At 48.4% G+C, this 21,741-nt stretch overlaps 1 protein-coding gene and 1 long non-coding RNA gene across 2 annotated transcripts; one reads left to right on the top strand and one right to left on the bottom strand.

Moving 5' to 3' along the window:
- Positions 1-2,947: 2,947 nt before the first annotated feature.
- On the bottom strand, positions 2,948-3,919 carry RNF228 (ring finger protein 228). The gene has a single exon (XM_072812643.1). The coding sequence runs from the start codon at positions 3,917-3,919 to the stop codon at positions 2,948-2,950; it is 972 nt and encodes a 323-aa protein (XP_072668744.1).
- Positions 3,920-4,423: 504 nt separating this feature from the next.
- LOC140625326 (uncharacterized) lies at positions 4,424-7,398 on the top strand. The gene is made up of 3 exons (XR_012024683.1): positions 4,424-4,782; positions 5,123-5,355; positions 6,343-7,398. It is a non-coding gene; the product is annotated as an uncharacterized lncRNA (long non-coding RNA).
- The last annotated feature ends 14,343 nt before the right edge of the window (positions 7,399-21,741 follow it).

The raw sequence follows: 21,741 nt of genomic DNA, 5'->3' as shown, positions 1-21,741 counted from the left end.
CACCGTTCACCACATTGTATTGCATTCAGAGGCTGAACATTTAATCTATCGCCTGCAAGATGAGTTTCTTTCTCTCACTTGAAATTTAGACTCTATAGAATCATGATAATAACTCTAACCTGCAATTCCAGGACCTAAGCAGAACCTAGACCATGGAAACTATGAGTTCTTGAGCAGGTGTGCAAACCAAATTAGGACTGGCTTTTTACAGAGACTTTACTGGCAGTTAGCACTTAAGAGCTGGAGATGTGTCCAGAATTGGGTCAAGCTCTTGCAAGAAGATGAGAATTTCCAGGAGAAGGGAGAAAAGCACTCCCCTGTCACCACGAGGCCTCCCTACAACTCATGGGCCATTTCATCAATTACTTTGTAAACTCCTGTTTCGTCCAGGGTGCTGGTGTACCAGGACTCCCCACATGAGGTAGGAATGATTAAAGCACATCTGCAAAATGGGAGATACTCAAATAACAGAAAACCACTGGAAATAGAACAAATGTTTTCCATTACTCTATCCTGTCACTTAATTCCTGATAAGGAAGTCAGAAATTAGCAGTAATGCAAAGTCAGCCAAGAAATAAAAACAAAAAACAACCCTCTCACCATGTTTAGGTACTAAAATACTAATGTTTTAAAGTATTCTAACTCAAATTTCTCATTACAGGAAATTTTCATGTGCAATTTATGGGAGGAGCAAAAGGTGGCTTGTATTGTGACTGAGGCCATTCAGGTATCTCTCTCATTTATGAGGAATAATTCAGTTTAGGCCCTTGGTATTCCTTCCTCTGTAGAACATAAATAAACTCTGTAAGAAGCAAGCTGGTCCCCCAAGTAACTTTAGACAGACTTCCAGGTTGCCAATTTGAGGGAATGAAATAACAAACATGTGTGTGCACACATGTACACATTGTTACATACACAAAGCGAAGGTCTGTTACTAGCACACACACATCCGTGTAGGTACACTTGTGCAACTAAAGAGTTGTGAATACAAACAATCTCAGCACTGGAAGTAAATAAAAAGTAAAAGATAAAAATGAATATAGAAGTAACACAAGTTACTTGTTGGAGGTATAAACGAACCAAAACTAGTCTCTGAAATGGGACTCTTAACTATTAGGAACATAAAACCCTTAGGAACCTGAAACATTCAGCAGAAACTGAGAACAAAATCTGACAACAGAGTATAGTGGAAGTTATTTTAATGGATGGGTATACTGCTCCTCCCACCAAAATACAACAGATCTCCCTTGGTCTTTACGGGTCCTGTTAAACCCTTAAGAGATCATTCCATAAAATACCCAGCCTAGCAATGACATTCCTCCCATGTGTGAGTTATTTCTCCCAGCCCCATTCAAAATGTGAAATTGGGATTTGGATGGGGGATGTGTATTTCAAGAAAAGTGTCATACACATAACTCGGACTGTAAAAATAGGTTTTTCTATAAATGCCTCTTGTTTTTTTATTAAGACAATGCAGACATAAAACACACCATATGGCAATTCCTAAATTGCAGCCATACCACTTATCAATGACCAATAAGTTACTTCCCTCTATAATAGATACAAATGCTCCATTCAAGTTCAGTTAATAGAATAGTGTGAGGATACCATGCAGACAGCTTGCATAAATACATGAGGAACAACAGCATACCCCTCAACAGCTTAGGGATTTTTAGACATGAAAACTCTGTCTTATTCCAAATGTCAAAAGATGGAATAAAGAATGTTTTCATATAAAATACATTGGGAACAGTGGGGTTTTTTTTCTTTAAAAAGGCATCTAATAGTCCACCCTTTCATCTTTTTAGTTACAAAATCAGGTAGATATGTATCCTTTTTCCTCTGATGTGACGGATGCGAACATCTCAGTGATTTCCCACAATACCAAACGGTTAGATTCAAAATGATATTTTCCTGATAAGTGTGATGTACATTCGTAATCAAAGGAAGAAAGACTTGTCAGTTAAGACCCCACTTTCACCTTTGGGAGCTATTTCCTATTTTATCAGTTAATTGAAAGCCAGTAGTTGTTTCACAGTATAAGATCTTGAATCAATTACCAACACTCCTTTATTTCCTGCTCCTAATTTTGAAATGGACTTGGACGGGAGGTATGGGGGAAATATGTTTATCAGAGTCTCCCGGAAATTTCAATGCCCTAAACTTCCAGATTTATATGTCCTAACATAAATTATTTAAAAAAAAAAAAAAGAACTAAAAAAAGGAAAAAGGCGGAGGAGCCTACAGCTTAGATCCTGCGTGAACAGCTTTCGAGATCTTCCAGGTGGGGGCAACAGTAAGTCAGTTTTGAGAGACGAGAGCCGGCTCCGGAGACTCCCCGAGTCCAGTTGCAGATGAAATGAGTTCCCGGCAGGAGCTCCCCGAGTCCCCCGCGGAGCGCAGGAGCCGGGCGGCCGGTCCGCGGCGTGGGGGGGCGGGGGGGGCGGGGGCGCACGTGCGCAGCGCACCTGCCGGGCGGGGGCGGGGGCTGCGGTCGGCGCCCACCCCCCACCCCGGCGGTGCACGGAGCGCCGCGGCCCGCTGGCCCCCGGGAAGGCCCGGCTCCCGGCGACGTGTCCGCCAGCTCCGGCCCTTCACGGCCGCCCGCGCGCGCTCCGCTCCCCTCCTCTCGCCGGGGCGGCCGCCGGGGTCCCGCTCCTGCCGCTTCTCTCCGCGCATCCTCGGAGTCCGGGGGCCGCTCGCGCGCTCCGGCGGGGACGGGGACGAAGGCGGAGGCTGCACGGGCCGGGGCAAGGCGCGTGCCCGCCCCCCCCCCGCTCCCCGCCCCCCGCCCCTACCCGGGCCCGCGCGGCGGCGGCGGCGGAGGGGCGCACGGGGCGCACGCGGAGGGCGAGGCGGGGGACCAGGCGGTGGCGACGGCGGCGGCGGCGGGAGGAGCGCCCCTCCCCTCCCCTCCCCTCCCGTCCCCTCCCCTGCGTTGGCCCCGCTACGTGTCGCTCCTCCTTGCGCCGCCCGCCGCCGCCCGCGCCCTCGGGCCGCCCCCGCCGCCCCCCGCCGAGCCCGCGGCCGCGCCCTCGGGCCGGTACTTGAGCCAGCAGATGACCCAGGTGACGACGACCGAGAAGAGCGCCAGGATGCTGGCCACCGACAGGCAGATGGGCCCCACGGGCGACGGCGACGGCGACGGCGACCCGGGCCCCGGGGCAGCTCCAGGGGGCGCCGCGCCTCCGGGAGGGCCGCCCCCGCCGCCCCCGCCCCCGTAGTGGTTGACGAAGATGAGGCCGGTGAAGAGCAGCACCACCATGGAGAGGAAGGAGAAGACGACGCACACGCAGCCGGCGGTGAGCGCGGCGCGCTTGCAGTCCTGGCAGCTGTCGTAGGCGCCCGGGGCGCGCAGGCGGGCGCGGGGCGGGCGGGCGGCGTCCTCCGCGGGCGGGGCGGGGGCGGGGGCGGGGGCCGGGGCCGAGGCCGGGGCGGCGGGCGGGAGGCGGTCCTGGGGCAGCGGGTCGTGCGCGGCGCGCAGGGCCAGCGGGAAGGCGTCGGCGAGCTTGGTGTTGACGGGCAGGCCGTGCACGCGGCTGTCGGGCAGCGGGGTGCGGTGGCGGCACACGGGGCAGGCGATGGCGCCGGGCGGGCCGAGCCAGGGCGGCGGGCGCGGGGGGCGCTCAGGCGCGGCGGCGGCGGCGGCGGCGGCGGCGGGGGGCGCGGGGGCCGCGGGGGGCGCGGGGGCGGCGCGGAGCTGCAGCTGGCGCAGGCACTCCTGGCAGAAGGTGTGCAGGCAGGCCAGCAGCTTGGGCGCGCGCCGGTCCGCGTCGAAGTAGTTGTAGCAGATCTTGCACTCGTAGTCCTCGAGCGGCGGGAGGACCCCCGCGGCCGCGGCCTCCCCGGCGCCTGCCGCGCCCCCGCGCCTGCCGGTCGGGCTCCGGTGGCCGCCGCTGTCGCTCGCCGGCGCGGCCATGGCCGGGCGCGCCCCTCATCGGGGGCGGGGGGAGGCGCCCTCGTGCCCCGCGGCGGCCGCCTGGGCTGCGGGCGGCGGGAGGCGCCTCCGCGTCCCCCTCGGGCTGCTGTCGCCTGGCGGGGGAGGCGGCGCCGGCGGGGCCGGGCGGGGGCGCAGCGGCGACCGCCTCCCCCCGCCCCCCGGCGCCGCCCGGCCGCGCCTCTCGAGCCGCGCCGAGCCGCTGTCCTGGCCCCGCTGGATGGCGCCTTCCGTGGCGCTTGGAATTGGAAGTGGAGGGAGGCTGGGGGGGGGGGGTGCGGGGACGAAATTTGGGGTGCGGCCGCTTAGAGATGCGGCGCCGTGCACCCCCTCCCCTCCCCTCCCCGGCGAACGGGGGCGGGGCAGCCTGGCCCTGCGCGCCCCCGCCCCTGCGCCCCGCCGTGCTCCCGGGGCCCGGTCGCCCCGTGCTGACTCCCCTGGGCCTGGGGCCGAGCCCGGCCGAGCCCCCCTCCCCGCCCCCGCCCCCGCCCCCGCCCCCGCCCGCCGAGCTCACCGGTGATGCACTGCGGGACCCGCGCGGGGAGGGGCGGCGGCTGCGCGGGGTCCGGTCCTCGGTGATCGCATCGCTCCGTCCGAGGGCGAGCGCCGGCCGTGGCCCAGCCGGTTACACGTTCCACTCGCGCTCGCAAAGCCCAGGCGGCCCTGCAGCCCTGGCAGGCTGGGAGCCGAGGGCGGGCATCCTCATTCCACCCATTGGAGGAAATTTTGGAGCTGATCAGAATCCGTCTGTGCCCCTTGAGATCCCGCTGGCTGAGATTTATGCTCGCGGCCAGGCCCTGCTGATCCTCTGGCGCTGACCACAGGGGAGGAGGCAGCTCTCGTCGGTGCGCAGGCGTTTCCAGAGGCAGCAGGGGGGAAGCGTTGTTGTCAAACAGATTCAGGGAATTTCAAAGTCCAGCTCAACTAACCCCTGGCACCATCCAGCTACTTCCACTTAAACGTTTAACATGCAAATGTAGAGAGCCCAAAATTCCGTGAGTGAGTGACAGGGCACAGGTATTCCTGATTTATTAAAACTGATGGAAGCGCCCCCCCCCCCCCACTGGGCAGGTTAGCAAGAGGCAGGACTTCTCCAAGGAGCACCTAGTAGGATGTGGGGGGGACCATCCGAAAGGGCTGTTCAGATACTCTTAACCAGAAAGTTCTGTTTCCCCGTTTCTCCAGGTTGGACATCCTCCCCATGAAGAGAGAACTGCAGCAAGGGAGAGGAAGAGGATGGTTCTCTGGGTTCCCATGAAGTAGGAGCATTTCCACTTTTTCTCCAGGTTCTCTGCAGAAGGCAGTGAGACACTCCAGAGAATGTTTGTGGAAAGGGCGAATGAGCACGGAAGCAGCTGGAGGGAGAGGACAGAGGGAAACCAAAAAGCCACTAGAGCAGGAATTGTCCTAAACAACTTGTAAGTTTCTATGACATTTGAAAGTACGTTTACTTTTTACTGTTGGTGAAGAGTGAGTGCGATACATGTCTTTAAGTGTGAGGGATCTTAGGAAAACTCATTAGAGACTCCTTTACCTTTCCATTTCCTAGCTTCAAATTTTATAAATATGATTTGCTTCTTAAAGCATGTTTCTTACAGCATGTCATTTTGTGATGAGAGCTGTGATGAGTAGAGGGCAGGGTGATGGGCCATCAGGACAAAGCCCTCCCCTGGCCTTGGAATATTACAAAATTATCCAAGCCAACTCTCAGTGAAGGAACTGGCTGCCTGTTCTCTTTCCCTCCTTGAGCTGTATGGTTGTGAAGAGCCCAGGATCATGCATTTTATGTGCAGTTTTAAACTGGGTTTTTCTACTTAAGCCTTTTAAAAATATTTAAGTTTTTAAAAAGATTTTACACGTGGAGCGCCTGGGTGGTTCAGTTGGTTAAACATCTGCCTTTGGCTCAGGTCATGATCTCATGGTCCTGGGAGTGAGCCCCATGTCGGGCTTTCTGCACAGTGGAGAGTCTACTTCTCCCTCTTCCTCTCTCTCTCTGCTCTCTCTCCCTTTCTCACTGTCCCTCAAATAAATAAAATCGTTAAAAATAATAAAAGATTTTACTTGTGTATTTGGGAGAGAGAAAGAGAGCGAGCACAAGTGGGGGGCAGGGAGAGAGGCAGAGGGAGAAGCAGACACCCCACAGAGTGGGGAGTTGGACCGGGCTCAATCCCTGGACCCTGGGATCATGTCCTGGCCTGGACTCTGGGCTCAATTCCTGGACTATGGGATCATGACCTGAGCCACCAAGGTACCCCTCTTCTATCTACTTAAATCTTGATCATCCCTTACTGACAAGAGGCATAATGCTGATGTAGAAAACATTTAAAAACAGGGCATGAGGAAAAAAGAAGCACAGAACTAGGAGAGCTAGTGTGTGTTTATGTCTTGTCCTTCCCACCCACCAGGTTCCTAGGACATACCAAAGAGGGGATGGAAAACGAGTTCTGAAAGTCCACATGTCTGCATTTGGGCAAAACAATGGAAGATTTTGAATTTTCACTCTGTTATGCATTCTCAGCATCAGATGGCAGGATGGAGAAACGGAGCATGGGGCGATGGGAGAGTTTCTTAGCCTCAGCACTATTGACAGTTTGAGCTGGATAATTCTCTGTCGTGGTGCAAATCTGTGCGTTGTCAGACGTTTAGTGGCATCCCTGGCCTCTACCCACTTGATGTCAGTAGCCACTCTTTCTCAGTGGTGACATGGGGGTAAGCTGACCCCTGGGAGTAGTTTGAGGATCACAGGTCTCTACCAAAGTCACAGATTTGGTTATGGGGAAACCAAAAGCAAAAACATTTTCCAGCTTTCAACTAGCGCAAGCAAACATTGCCTTGGGAGTCAAAAGGAATTATTTAGAAGCTACCAGCATTTCTCCTACGGCTTATGGTCCCTGAGTTCCCCTAGCACCCTCTTTGAGAGGTCTAGGTACAGCTCTTGTCCACAATACATTCTGTTGATGGGATCATAAATGAGTACCAGGATTTAGTTAGCAATGCTGGAATTTACTCTCTGCGTTTGGATGGCTTTTTAAAGGGACCCAGCATCTCCAATCATTTATATCCTGGGGCCAATCACCCGTTTTTAGGACTCATAAAGGCATCACAGCGGGGCTTCTATCAGTGCAACGAGGAGCCACGACATGCTTGAAGGGTGTAAGTTTGTGTGCCGCAGGCCACGGGCTTCTGCCCTAATGAGCTGTAAGGCCCACTGCTCACAGTGTCGCCTGCAGCCGTGAGTAGTGAAGCTCGGTCATTCTTGTAAGAATTAGGCTTTCCCTGTGGTAAAAAAAACTGTGTCAAAAGGGATCTTAGGTCAGGAACAAGGGACTCGATATTCACATCAGAGTTTGAACTGGCTTTGCTCATGAGCTCTGCTCCAGCCTTGATTATGTTAGACACTCACTATTGGCTGCATGGCTTTCTTTTTGAAGACCTGAATAAATGAAAGATACCAATGGTAACTTATATGTATTTTCTGCGTCAACGATCTAAAGAGAGAATGTTTTAGCTTTAGGATTAACCATCCTGCGTCCAAATGCTAGGTGTCCTCCTTCCTCCCCCCGTGTAGCATTAGATTTGCTAGTTAGCCTCTCTGTGCCTCGGTTTCCCAAACTTTAGGGGTGAGTAGTTCCATAAGTCTGCTGTGAAGCTTGAGTGTGTTCTACACATAACACACCGAGTTCCCAGCCCCTGTTAACACTCATTATTGTTTCTCTCAGAGGTTTCTATTTTTGATCTCAGCAGTCCTCACAAATGTCCCCATGAGAGAGGCCTAGAAGGTATGTGTAAGCAGCCTACAGTGACGAGCCAATAGCGACAAAGTGGTTCTAACCCACGTCTTCCATTATTCAGAGACAGATCCAGTTAGCATCTCAGTCAGAAAGACAAGGGGGAGGAGCCCTGACCTAGGAATCTCACCACGTATTATTGATCTGTTAGTCACAATAAATAAAGTCCTGTATAAAATATGAGGACAAAGTGAAATCTCATTGGTAATATTGGAAGGCTAGATGTATAGGCAGATGATGCCACTCAGAAGCAAGTAGTACATGAGTCAATCAAAAAGTTGACATTTGGGGGCAGCCCGGGTAGCTCAGTGGTTTGGTGCCGCCTTCAGCCCAGGGCGTGATCCTGGAGGCCCCGGGATAGAGCCCCACGTCGGGCTCCTTGCATGGAGCCTGCTTCTCCCTCTGCCTGTGTCTCTGCCTCTCTTTCTCTCTCTCTCGCTCTGTCTCATGAATAAATAAATAAAATATATATATTTTTAAAGTTGACATTTTAAAATAGAAACGGGTTTGATTCGGTTGGACGTTTACTGCGGTCCTGTTCTGGCAGGCATCGATGCCATGTGACGAGGTACCTGGCCTCTAGAAACCAAGACTTTAACAGAGGATGTTAAACATGCGTGCAGAACTCAGAGGCAGAATGAGGCAAGTTTGTGGTCCAGGGACAAGGTCTGGTGGGAATAAAAAGGAGAGATGTTATTTCTGCCTCTAGGGAAATACGAAGGTTCCACAGACTCATGGTCCATGAATTGTAGATGGTTTAGAAGCTGCAGAGAGAAAGACATTCAAGGCAGCAGGGAAAGCAGACGTGCTGAGGGCAGGTGGCCTACTTCAGAGAGAGCGTGCAGTGTAGACCCTGTCCAGGGAGCCGGGGATGCTGTACTAGCAGGGCTGGGCTTAATTCTGTAGACAGCGGGCTGGCCGACCTCAGCACAGGGCAGGAGTGCCTGTGGGAGTTTGAGCCTGGGAGCGGTGGCTAGGCTGGAACTGGAACTCTCAAGAGGGACCCCTGTCAATTAAGAGGTTGCTTTAGGAGCTAGATCTCATTGCTCTGTACTGTAGAGATACGACTTCTACAAGAACTAACGTGTTCCATTTACGGTGATAAGTCTTCTGTTGTGTAGAGGCAGTATGGTCTAACCTACTGTATGCTTGCTAGCTGTGTAGTCCCGGAGAAGTTACTTAACCAGATTCTGTTCCTCTGTTTTCTGTCCTGGGAAATGGGAGAGTAGTATCTACTTCGTAGGGTTGTTGCAGGGTCACGATGAGTTAATATTTGTTGAGCTTCACAAAAACATTGCCTAGTGCATGGCAAGTGCCACAAACGTGTTACAGAAAGAAGCCACCTAAACAGGCCCAAATTGCCGCGACTCAAAAGATGCTTTTTCTGGGGTGCCTGGGCAGCTCGGTGGATTTAGCATTGGACTTCAGCCCCTCCTCAGACTCTAAACTTGGTGCAGAGTCTGCTTATGCCTCTCCCTCCCCATCTTGCCCTCCTCCACTCGCTCCTGGGCACAGGGGTGTTGTACATGCCCTCTCCCTAAAATATATGAATAAGGGGTGCCTGGGGGGCTCAGCGGTTGAGCATCTGGAATCTGCCTGTGTCCTTGCCTCTCTCTGGGTCTCTCATGAATGGAAAGAAAGAAAGAAAGAAAGAAAGGAAGGAAGGAAGGAAGGAAGGAAGGAAGGAAGGAAGGAAGGAAGGAAGGAAGGAAGGAAGGAAGGAAAGAAAGAAAGAAAGAAAGAAAGAAAGAAAGAAAGAAAGAAAGAGAAAGAGAGAGAGAGAAAGAAAGAAAGAAAGAAAGAAAGAAAGAAAGAAAGGAAGGAAAAGAAAGAAAAGAAAGAAAAGAGAAAGAAAAGAAAGAAAGAAAAAGAAAGAAAAGAAAGAAAAGAAAAGAAAAGAAGGAGGGAGGGAGGAAGGAGGGAGAAAAAAAGAAAAGAAAAGAAAGAAAAGAGAAACTTCAATTTAAAAAAGTTGAGAAAATCCAGATTGCTTATGCTAGACTGTTGGCATAAAACCTCCAAAAAGCAGAGCTGGTTTTAGTGATGGCTGTGACCTTTCATTGCATTTCCCTGTTTCTGCTCCCTTCTCCCCCAGTCAACCATCTAGGCCTTTCTTGACCTTCATAGGCCTAGAGGGTCTGCTGCCTTCTGCATTCAACCTTTCCTGAACCATTTATAATTCCCACAAGCAGAGATGCATATAGTTGGATGAGTTCTTTTAAAAAAGATATTTATTTATTTTAGGGAGAAAGAGAGACAGAGAGCAAGTGCCTACATGAAGGGGGAGGGGCAGAAGGAGAGGGAGAGAGAATTCAAGCAGGCTCCCCACTGAGCGTGGAGCCCAGTGCAGGGCTCGATCCCACAACCCCGAGATCATGATACTCAACTGACTTAGCTACCAGGCACCCTATAGCTGGTTGGGTTCTTGAGTGTCACAGAGTCTGTCACTGGCACCTCACTGATGACTTAACTGAGACTCAAAGAATTAAAGTCATTTTCCAAGTCTCATGGCTAGTAGTCCTTGGAATGGGGCTGGACAGCTGCTGGACTTTTGCTTAAGTTTAAAAAGGACTATAGACAACAGTCAGGCTCCCGGAGGAGCCTGCTTCTGCCTCTCCCCCTGCGTCCCTCTCTCTCTCTTGTGAATAAATAAAATCTTTAAAGAAAATAAGCAAATAAATAAAAAAAAATCTTAAAAAAAAAACTTAAAGGAAAAAAATTTTAAAAACTTAAAGGATTCTCTTTTTAGGGAAATTGTCATTTCTTTTTTGGTAAATAAAAAACAATTCAGAATAAAAACTCTCAGTCGTGCAAAGTTAACATCAATAGTGATTAAGTCAAGTTGATCCCAAGGCCACTGACAGTTCTTGGGATTGAGACATCTCTGCTCACTGTGCATTTGTATCACCTCAAGTAAAATCTAGTAAGCAAGGTGTGCAAAACCTTCCAAGGAAGCATTTGTATTTTTTTTTTTTTTTTTTTTTATTTATGATAGTTACAGAGAGAGAGAGAGAGGCAGAGACACAGGCAGAGGGAGAAGCAGGCTCCATGCACCGGGAGCCCGATGTGGGATTCGATCCCGGGTCTCCAGGATCGCGCCCTGGGCCAAAGGCAGGCGCCAAACCGCTGCGCCACCCAGGGATCCCCCCAAGGAAGCATTTGGTTTAGTATTTACCACATTAGAGTATCTTAATACTTTTTACAATGTGCAGATAATAGTAATTTTTAAAAATGTATAGAAATGTTCAACTACTTGGAAGAAAATTCAGGAAAGAGAATTTTATTATTTTTTCAAATATCTGTGTTTGCTTGTTTTAAAATAATCTCTATACCCAATGTGGGGTTTGAACCTACAGCCCCAAAATTGGAGTCCCACGCTCCACCAATGGAGCCAGCCAGGTGCCAGGGAAAGAGAGTTCTAAAATCACCTAGAACCCAGTACTTCAGCATAGCTATTACCATCACTGAGTTTATTCACTTAGGTTTATGTTTTACATACTTGTGATAATAATATCCATGTTTTGCTTTACACCTATTTGATTTATTCATTCGAACGACTATGGTGTCTCCCTTGTACCAGATTGTGTTTTTAGGTTGACAAGGTAGATCACACAGTGAACAAAACAGACAAAATGCTTGCCCTCATGAAGCTTATGTTCTTGTGTGTACGTGTCTGGTGGAGAGACACAGTCAACAAATAAATTAATAGGTAACATGATAGGAAGTGGAAACGACTATGGAATAAAATACATCAGGTGTCAAGGGGGGGGTGGATTACTATTTTAAATAAAGAGGGCAGGAAGTCCCATCTAATAAAGTGATGTTTGAGCAAAGACATTAAGAAAGTGAGGGACAGAACCATGTGGTACTCCAAGAGCGCCCAGGCAAAGCGAAGAGCACGTTCAGAGGCCCTGAGGTGAGAGCTTACCTGATGTGTTCCAGGAACAGCAGCCCACGGCAGGAGCCGAGTGAGGTAGGCGAGGGGACAGGCAATGAGGCCACTGAAGGTGTCAGAGATGATCATGTAGGGTCTTGCACGCCATGTTAGTGATTCTTGGTTTTTAGTTAGAATGAAATGAGAAGCTATTGAAGGTTTTTTTAAATATGATTTTATTTATTTATTCATGAGAGATACAGAGAGAGAGAGAAGCAGACTCCATGCAGGGAGCCTGATGTGGGACTCGATCCCAGGACTTCAGGATTATGCTGTGGGTGGAAGGCAGGTGCTAAAACCGCTGAGCCACCCAGGGATACCCTATTGAAGGGTTTTGAACAGAGAAGTGCAGGATCTGCTTTGGGTTTCAAGGGACTCACCATAGCTGCTGTGCCAAGAAGAGATCAGAGGGCAAGTTTAGAAACGAGGAACCGGGGTGGGTGGCTCTGGTTAACCAAGTAGAGGAAGGCGCCCGGAGTCCCTGGGACGCCCGGATTCGGATTCTGTGCGCGAACACGAGGCTGGCGGCCCTGCTGATGTGCGGAGGGAGGGATTGAGGCCGTTCCTGAGGATGTTCCCAGGCTTTGGTCCTGAGTCCAAAAACCACCGTTTTCATGTCTCAGTTGTTAACCAATATGCAATACGCGTTTTTCCATGACATTGCTACTTTTTATAATCGGGACGTCCTTTGTCTCCTCGCCCGAGTAGCCTAACAGTGACGCTTGATGCTGACCACCTGATCCAAAATCGCTACCTCCTCCCACTTCCTGTCCTTACCTGCCGTATTTCATTCTGTAACTGCATAATTCTGAGGGCCCAGTGCAATCTGAAAACGTGGAACGCTTGTTAAAAAATTATTAAGAACTTCAAGAAGCCTTGGGCACCTGGGTGGCTCAGTCGGTGAAGCCCCCAACTCTTGGTTTCCGCTCAGGTCGTGATCTCGTGGTCATGGGATTGAGCCCCACGTCGGGCTCAGCGCTCAGTACAGAGCCTGCTTCAGATTCTTTCTTTCCCACTTCTCCACCCCTCCCTGCTCGGCTCCCTTTCTCTCTCTCAGATAAATAAATAAAATCTTTAAAAAAAGGATTTCAAGAAGCTTGCTGGCAGAGCATTAAAGCTCCGAGTGTAGGGCTGTGTCACAAGCCAGTCCTGCATACACACGTCATATATTCCACTAGCTGTTTTGTTTACTCTCTGTACCCCTCCCTTGTATTCACAGGAGTCTATGCAGGATAGGGTTTTTGTGTTTTGTTCCCGGCCCCATCCACAATGGCTGGGATTGTACCTAGCATATAGTAGATGCTCAATAAATATTTTTAATGAACAAATGATTTTATTTTTTTAACGATTTTATTTATTTATTTGAGAGAGAGAGATCATGAGAGACAGCAAACGTGCACAGGGGGAGGGGCATCAGGAGACGGGGAAGCAGGTTCCCACTGAGCAGGGTGCCCCACCCAGGGCTCAGTCCCAGGACCCTGGGGTCATGACCTGAGCCGAAGGCAGATACCTGACCACCCAGGCACCCCAGGAATATGTGGTTTTAAAATGGCTAATTAACATTTTTTCCAACAACCCTACCATAATTTTCCTTTTTTAATTTTCTTTTTGGGTGTGGCACCCAGCATGGGGCTTGAGCTCACAACCCTGAGATCAAGACCTGAGCTGAGATCAAGAGTCAGATGCTTAACCCACTGAACTACCCAGACACCCCTCTGTTATAATTTTCTTATGCTTTCTTTCATCAGTGGATATTTGGGGAGAATATTTTGCTGCTGTAGATCACGTGGCAATTAAAATCATCATATAGCTTTTGCTATATTTTGGATTAATTCTCTAAGACTAATTCACAGAAGTGGGATTTTTGTAGACCATTTTCCTTGAAAAATGCAATTTCCAAAATGTAGTGGCTGGATGACTTCACATTGTATTAAGCATTAATTATCCTTTGGCAATTTGAGTTGTTATTTAGAAACACATTTTTATCACCCAAGGAAATGCTTTCATTTTGTTAATATATATGTTCATGCAAGAGGAGTTTTTTCAAAAAGAATAACTTTTTTCTTTTCAAGAGCTTCATGATAAGTATATAAGATCATTTCTTTTCCTATTGCTTGTGTTAATTTTGTTCAGCGAGATATGAGTGAAGAAAGAATAATCAGGTAGATTTTGTAGTTGACATAATAAATCTATTTCTTTGAGTATTTTCTAGTTTCGTTGGATTTTTGGTGCTTTTTAAAAAAGATTTTTAACTTATTTATTCATGAGAGACACAGAGAGAGAGAGAGAGAGGCAGAGACACAGGCAGAGGGAGAAGCAGGCTCCCTGCGGGGAGCCCGATGTGGGACTCGATCCTGGGACCCCAGGGTCACGCCCTGAGCTGAAGGCAGATGCTCCACCACTGAGCCATCCGGGCGTCCCGCAGTTTTGGTGTTTTAATATTTTATCACTGCTATGTGTTTCTGTGTTTAAACTGTAGTTTATGCAAGAAAATGCATGTCTCCCCATCGACTCCCCAAGGACTATTAGTTACTTTTAAGAGTTTTAGCATTCTGTGAATGTAATTATTAGAGCTGCTCACCAAAAAAGAATAGCCAGAGGCTTCAGGGGTTTACAGTCCCTGTATTTGCCGTTGCTCATGTAAACCAATGACGTGTTTGACATCCCAGAGCTCCCAGCAGCTGGCGGACTGTGCTTAGCTTTTGTGTCAACGGACGGTCACCACGGCTGCTGAGTGTCTACACACCAAAGTGAAGCAGAATTGGTCCTAAACAAGCTGGAAAATAGGTCAGAGCGGCATGGACTCTTGTGTCTTAAAATGGTTTTTTTGCTTTTATTTAAGAAATTGGAAAAGATGCTTTTCCGTTCTTACATGTGTAGACCTTCACAGCAATATCTTGCCATTTCTTTGTTTTTCTTCTCCCGTTTTCCAATAAGGGTGCTAATTTAGGCCGTGAAGCTCCAAATCACTTATCCAAGACCACCGGGTAAATGCAACTAGAATCAAAACTATGTTTCCCTGAAGGCTTTGGCCGGCAGGAGTCCGTTTCCTTGACTCTTCCAGTTGGTGGAGGATGCCTGCATTCCTTGCCTCATGGCTGCATCACTCCCAGCTCACATTTCCTCTGACTCTGGCTCTGACCCTCCTGCCTTCCTCTTCTAAGGATCCTGTGATTGCACCGTGCCCTCCTTCATAATCCAGGATACCCTCCCTGTCTGCAAATCTGTAACTCGTCACATCTGCAAAGTCCCCTTTGCACATATGTAAAGTAAAATATCCATAGGTTCTTGGGATTCACATGTGGATGTCATTAGGGGTCATTATTTTCTTGACCACATAAGCTCTGCAGCCCCCAGTAAGGCTGCTCATAACCAGTGACTGGTCCCCAGGTTGCATCTCACCCAGGTCCTACTCTGTTGCAAAAGAGCTGAGAGAAGCACTATTCCCAGCCCATTATAGTCCACCAGTGGGCTGCAGTAGACCCAGGAGAAAACTTGGCCATAAAATAGAATAATGTAAAAGCAGATTTTTTTTTTGTCATAGGAGCACCAGCGCCTGTATTTCCATCCCTGAGAACTTTCTTTCTCAACCAAAGGCTTCTTGGCTGCCTGGAGTATTAAGAAATGAATGCCCCCCATAGTAGCCCTCAACCAAGGACTTATGAGAGCTGGTGTATTCATACCCCAGCTCCCTCATCCCTCCTCAGGCATGTGAATTCTGAGACGTGTGTTTTCTCCTTGCTGTCATTGTTTCCCCAGCAGAATGAAGCTCCCGACGCTCACAGTGGGAGCTGGCTTGACAGGGCACCCTCCAGTGGCTGTCTTCCCTTTCCTGCTTCCTTACTCTCTTATTGGCATTCCTTTGGGATCACCTCTTAGCTCCTGGTTCACTTCTGGCAGGACTCCAATTGAGATGTGGGGAGAAGCTTTGAAAAGAAGGGGGAGCCGTACAGAGATGTCCAGACGTGTTTGCAAAAGCTTTTCCTATTGAGCCCCTCTTGAACTAAAAACTGGAGTGGGAGTGATAGTAACCTGGATGTAGTTTAGGGGATTCCAGGACATGAATGTTTGTCTCTCACATCTAGAGCATATCCTCTAGAGAGATTCCAAGCCCCTAGGAGAAGCTGCACCCTGAAGGCCCAGAGGATATTTTAGCAGTGGGGTCGGGGCGGTTCCACGTGGGCAGAGTTCGATACAGCTCATTGAGCCACCCGGTTCCAAGTGAGTGTGCTGCTGCTCCAGTGCTCTCCGGGAGCACACACAAAGCTTCCTGAGTCTGAGTGCAGAGCTGGTGTGTCTGAGACAGTCCAGAGGGAGATCGTGCTTGGAAGAGGAAAGAGGCGGATGAGCCCAAGAGTGGAAGTGCCAGCAACAGAGCATTAGGTGCACTGGGGACCAGGGTGGGGGGATGGCCACCTGAGCAGAGGCTCCTACCCACACCCTGCCTCTGCCCTCTTTGGCCCCTGATGCCATCCAGAGTAAACAGAGAGAGAAGCCCACAGTCCTGACTGAACCGTTACCCCAAAAAAGGTGATTTGTAAGCTGGAAAAGAAGGGACCAGGTTTTTGGCAAAGCTAAGTTTGTTCTTTGGCTGTTATTCAAGAAAAATGGAAGGGGAGGCTTATAAATCAGGAGCTTATAATATTGCACCTGCCACTGGAGAAGGTCTTTCATTTCCCATTATTTATTTTAACGGTGGTCCACTGTTCCCATGGCACCCTGAAAATAACTCCAGGAAAACATAGGTGAACTGGATAATATGGGCTAATGTGAAGGTATTAAACTAAAACCAGTGGGTTTTTCAGTGTGTACGTGCACATGCACATGCACACACACACACTCCCCCCGAGCTGCTGTACCTTGGTGGCTCTGCAGAGGTGGCAGGGGGATACCACCTCGGGAGAGAGGGAGGCCTGGTGAGGAGCTTAGGTAAGGCTGGCTGGGCAGGGGCCTGTGGGGAGACGACATGCAGGAGACTGAGGTGTTGGCCAGGTGTGTCCCGGCCCCTTCCCTGGGGCCAGGGAGCCCAGGCAGGTGAGGTGGAACCTCCAGACTTGCCATTAGGTGATATGAGGGGGTTACTGTTGATTTTGTTTGCAATAATAACAGCAGTGGGATTATGAGAAAAGTTCTTATCTTCTCTGTCTACCGAAGGATTGGAGGAGAAAGAGTGTGACATCTTGGGTTTGCTTTAATATACCCCAGCGAAAATGTATCAATAAATACACTTAAAAGTGGAGAGGGGCACCTGGGAGGCTTGGCTGATTCAGCTCCAGCTCTTGATTTCATGTCAGGTCATGAGCTCGGGATCCTGGGATAGAGGCCAGGGTCAGGCTCTATGCTCAAGACGGAGTCTCCTTGTCCCTCTCCTTCTGCTCCTCCCCTGTCTCTCTCTCTCTCTCTCTCTCTCTCTCTTTTTCTCTCTATCAAAAATAAATAAATAAATCTTTAAAAAAAATAAAAGTGGGAGAATAGAAGAAATAAGATTGTCACAATGTATAAAAATTGTCAAAGCCGGATGATAGGAATTGAGGTGTTCGTTTATACTACTTTCTTTTGTGATACTTGGAAATGTTCCTATCAGTTCTTAATATTAGAAACAGACTGGGGGGCGCCTGGGGGGCTCAGCGGTTTAGCGCCTGCCTTTGGCCCAGGGCGTGATCCTGGAGTCCCAGGATCAAGTCCCGCATCAGGCTCCCCGCAGGGAGCCTGCTTCTCCCTCTGCCTGTGTCTCTCATGAATAAATAAATAAAATCTTTAAAAAGAAAGAAAGAAAGAAACAGACTGGAAATTGGGAGCATTCTCATAAAAATAGCCCAGTATTGCTCACATTTTTGGAGGTCTCACTAGCACTTTGGTTTGAAGGGACTAGAGAAAATCATCTTGAATTCAGCTCTTTCATTATTTTTTCTTAACTCTTTCCTCAGCCTCCCTTAAGAAATCAAAGAAGAGCCAAGGGTGTGTGTGGGGGAGCAGGAACCCAGGAATCAAATCAAGCTTTTCAGAGCTCACGGCCCAGTGCAGGCCCTGTGGGTTCTTGTCTCCTGTCTGTTCCCCGCCCACCCCACCCCCCACCCCCCACGTTGCTCAGGCACCACCGGAGCTCAGAGCCTTACCCTTCTCATTGCAGAGATCTCTGAGTCATGGCTCCAAAACCCAGAATGAGTGGATCAAGGGAGATGAAGAGGATGTGTAGGAAGTTATCAATGAACATTCTAGGAGCAGAAGGGATAAACCAGAGCCTCCTGTGCAGTGACTGTATGTGGTCTGTGAAGCTCCTTGTTACTCAGATCTTTTCAAAGATGCAGCTCTTGGAGGTGGGGCCTCTCCTCATCTGGGAAAGTCTAGGAGGCTCAAATTGCCCCACCTTCATCCCTGGGATCTATTCAAGAGCTCATGCTGTATGTGCCCACCAGCTGCAGCCTCAGTTCTAGAACAGCTTCTTCACGCTCCAGTAATTTGGTATCCTTTGCATGACAAAGGCAGAATTAACTGGACATGCATGCAACTGACATTTCTCCAAAGGGTTTTTCTGCAGCCTGGCCCTTTTGATCAAGTCTATATGTGTCGATAGAGAAAAAGAATTTTTCCTCCTCTTCTAAGTCTGCTGTTTGATTAGATGCTATAAAAATAATTAGGTGGGAAATATGTTTTTAAGTTAGAAAAGCTCCTCCTTGAACTACGAATCTTCTCTTTGAGAGGCAAAAATCAAGTGCAGTATTTCTAATGAAAAGATAAGCAGCTGCTTGGAGGCCACAGATGAGAAAATGAAGCTGCAGTTGTATTGTGTTTCTGACTAGTGTTTGTGCTGATGCTTCTGTTGCCGCAGTGAATCCCAAAACTCTCAAGGCTGCCCAAATGGGGGAAAATGTAAGACACTGGGGTTCTAGCCTAACACCAGTGATTGTCTTGACCTCTAGAGAGAATAAAGGCCAAAGATGATGTAAGTCCATACACATAATATCTACCTGTAACTTCGACTGGAAGGAGAGAGACTGTGGGTGCTCATGGACCACGGGTGTTGAGGAGATGGCCCAGCTTCTGAGATGCTAGTCTCTTGGATGCTTTGCAAAGTCCTGAGTAATGACAAAGTCCTGAGTAATGAAAGGCTTCCCAGACCCTGGATGGCCAAGCGGCTCCTTGATGGGTTTATTCTCCAGCCACAACATTTCAAAGGAAAGGGTATTTCAAATAAAAACGTGGAATTTGAGAAACAAATCAGAGGATCATAGGGGAAGGGAGGGAACAATCAAGACGAAATCAGAGGAGACCAACCATGAGAGACTCTTAATGGTAGGAGACAAACAGGGTTGCTGGAGGCCGTGGGGGGTGAGGAGATGGGGTCACTGGGGGACGGGCATGAAGGAGGGCACGTGATGGGATGAGCACCCCGGTGTTCTATGCAGCTGATGAATCACTGACCTGTGCCTCTGACACTAATAATGCACTATATGTTAATTAATTGAATTTAAATGAGATTAAAAGAAAAATTTCAGACCCATTGTGAAACTCTCATCGTTTAGCTCTTTTGTTCTACACACCTATATAGTCCATTTATAATCTCTGAAGTATTTTGGCTCCAGGAAAAATTTTTAAAAAGAACTTCTACATGTGGTTAGAACAAAGGTAAACAGAAGCAGCACTAACGCATCTAGTGCTGCATCTGACTCCAGGTCAATGACCTCGAGTCGTCGTGAGTAGTTGTAGGACACTCACTCTTCTTTTGTGTTTGTGCGGCAAAAAAAGTATGTCACACAGAATTTACCATTTCTAAGTGCCCAGCTCAGGAGTTTTAAGAATATTCAGGTTGTTGTGAAATAGATCTACAGAATTTTTCATCTTATAAAATTGAAACTCTGTACCCATTAGACAGCTCTCCCTTGGCTTCGTCTCCCTAGCCTCTGGTAAGCACCATTCTACTTGCAGTTTCATGAATAAATAAAATCTTTTTAAAAAGTGCCATTGGGGTTTTTGATAGAGATTGCCCTGACAGTCACTGTTCTTTAATAAATGTAGCAGGGAAAGCTACTGCAGCAGCAGGCAGGAGCTTGCTAGCTAGAAGCAGGTGTTATTTTCTCAACCTCTTTGTAAAATAAAACTATCACAGCAGAAAATTATGCCAGTAAATGCATTTGTCTTAGTTTGTCTTTTTCTCAGATCTCTACAGATTAAATGGTCCTTAGGAGAAAGGGAAGAGAGAATCTGTTGCTTCCTTTGAACATAATATTTTTTTTAAGATTTACTTATTTATAATTGAGTGGGGTAGGGAGGGACAGTGGGAGAAGGAGAAAGAATCTCAAGCAGACTGCACTGAGCACAGATGTGCAGGGCTCCATCTCACAACCCTGAGATCACGACCTGAGCTGAAACCAAGAGTAGAGCACTTAACCAACTGAGCCACCCAGGCGCCCCAGGAGCATTGTCATCTTAATAATAACAATGATAGGGTACCCCGGGTGGCTCAGCGGTTTAGGGCCACCTTCGGCCCAAGACATGATCCTGGAGACCCGGGATCGAGTCCTATGTCGGGCTCCCTGCATAGAGCTTGCTTTGCCCTCTGTGTGTGTCTCTCCCTCTCTCTCTCTCTCTCTCTCTGTCTCTCATGAATAAATAAATCTTAAAAAAAATAACAATGATAAAAGTGATTGCCATGGTATCATGTAATTTGTTTATCTTTTATATTGTATAAAACATTTACAGTCCATTATGTCATTTTATTTTAGTCCAAAGCAGCATGTCCCAAAGTTATGGTCCCTGGAATCTTGGTTCCTCAAAAAAAGGTTTTGTAATCAAATAATTTAGGAAGCATTGCCAACTATGTTCTTTTATACTCTGCACTTAGAGATTCATTGCTAAAGGCTCTGAGAAGTTCTGCTGCAGACAGATAAAGAAATCAGCTCAGTTTTGTGTAAACAGGTGTTTACCAAACTGTTATGGCTACTATTTTTTTTTTAAAGATTTTATTTATTTATTCATGAGAGACACACAGAGAGAGAAGCAGAGACACAGGCAGAGGGAAAAGCAGGCTTCCTGACGTGAGCCCAATGCGGAACTTGACCCCAGGACCATGATCTCAGCTGAAGGCAGGCGCTCAACCACTGAGCCACCCAGGTGCCCCCATTTTTTTTTTTTTTTTTAGTAAACTTTGTTAATGCCCCATGCATCTAAGGTATGACCAGAGCAGAGACTTTATTTTATTTTTCTTTTTAAAGATTTTATTTTTATTTATTTATCTGTGAGAGAGATGGGGGTGGGGGGCAGAGACATAGGCAGAGGGAGAAGCAGGCTCCATCCAGGGAGCCCCACGTGGGGCGCGATCCTAGAGTCCCACGGACTGCTTTTCGGCCCTGGACCAAAAGCAGGTGCTAAACTGCTGAGCCACCCAGGGATCCCCTAGAGCAGAGACTTTAAATGACCAGTTTTTAAATGCTTTATTGTAAATATTAAGTTTGTTCATAGTGGTGCAGGAAATAAGATGCTTTGGACAGGCAACACACGAGCTGACTTCTGCTTTCACGCGTATGAGGAGCTAAAGCTGGGGCTGACCGTCAGCATGCGTGGAAACCTGGGGTGTCTGTAGTAACGAAACTCGGCCATTTCTTCCATGTGCTGTATGTATGAACCTGCCTGCCATCCTATTTGCAGCAATGCCCTTGCTGAAGAAGAGCAAATGGGTGCTGAAGTTATATTGAGCCAGGCCAGACGAGATTGGTTAGATGAGATCTACTTAATCACCCCTTCGAGTGACGATGATTTGGAGTGTTTCCTATAGAGCAGAATAAGAGCTAAATTACCTTTCATCCAGCATGATTAATCATATTGGTTGTTTATCTCTTTCTCTCCCTGGCCATGATACATTCTCCTTCCTAATTTCTTTTAAAGAATGGCTTCTTCCAAAACACTAAGCGTTCAGAAAGCTTTAAATGATGTATAATTTATCCGTCTGGCCACACAGATTCCTTCAGAGTCATTACTGACTCATTCCTACAGAGTCATTAAATCCATCAGCGGCACATTTGCTGACTTAATAATAAGCAGATTTGGTTTTCGGGAGACTCAGGCAGCCGTAAAGGGCAGATCCA

Source organism: Canis lupus, chromosome 36 (assembly GCF_048164855.1).
Source record: "Canis lupus baileyi chromosome 36, mCanLup2.hap1, whole genome shotgun sequence".
In the NCBI taxonomy this organism is placed as follows: Eukaryota; Metazoa; Chordata; class Mammalia; order Carnivora; family Canidae; genus Canis; species Canis lupus.
The sequence above is the reverse complement of the archived record's forward strand: the minus strand, read 5'-3'. Positions and strand labels throughout refer to the sequence as shown.

Bases quoted from the DNA above. Each gene is read 5' to 3' on its own strand.
- RNF228 (XM_072812643.1), bottom strand. From the start codon at position 3,919: ATGGCCGCGCCGGCGAGCGACAGCGGCGGCCACCGGAGCCCGACCGGC.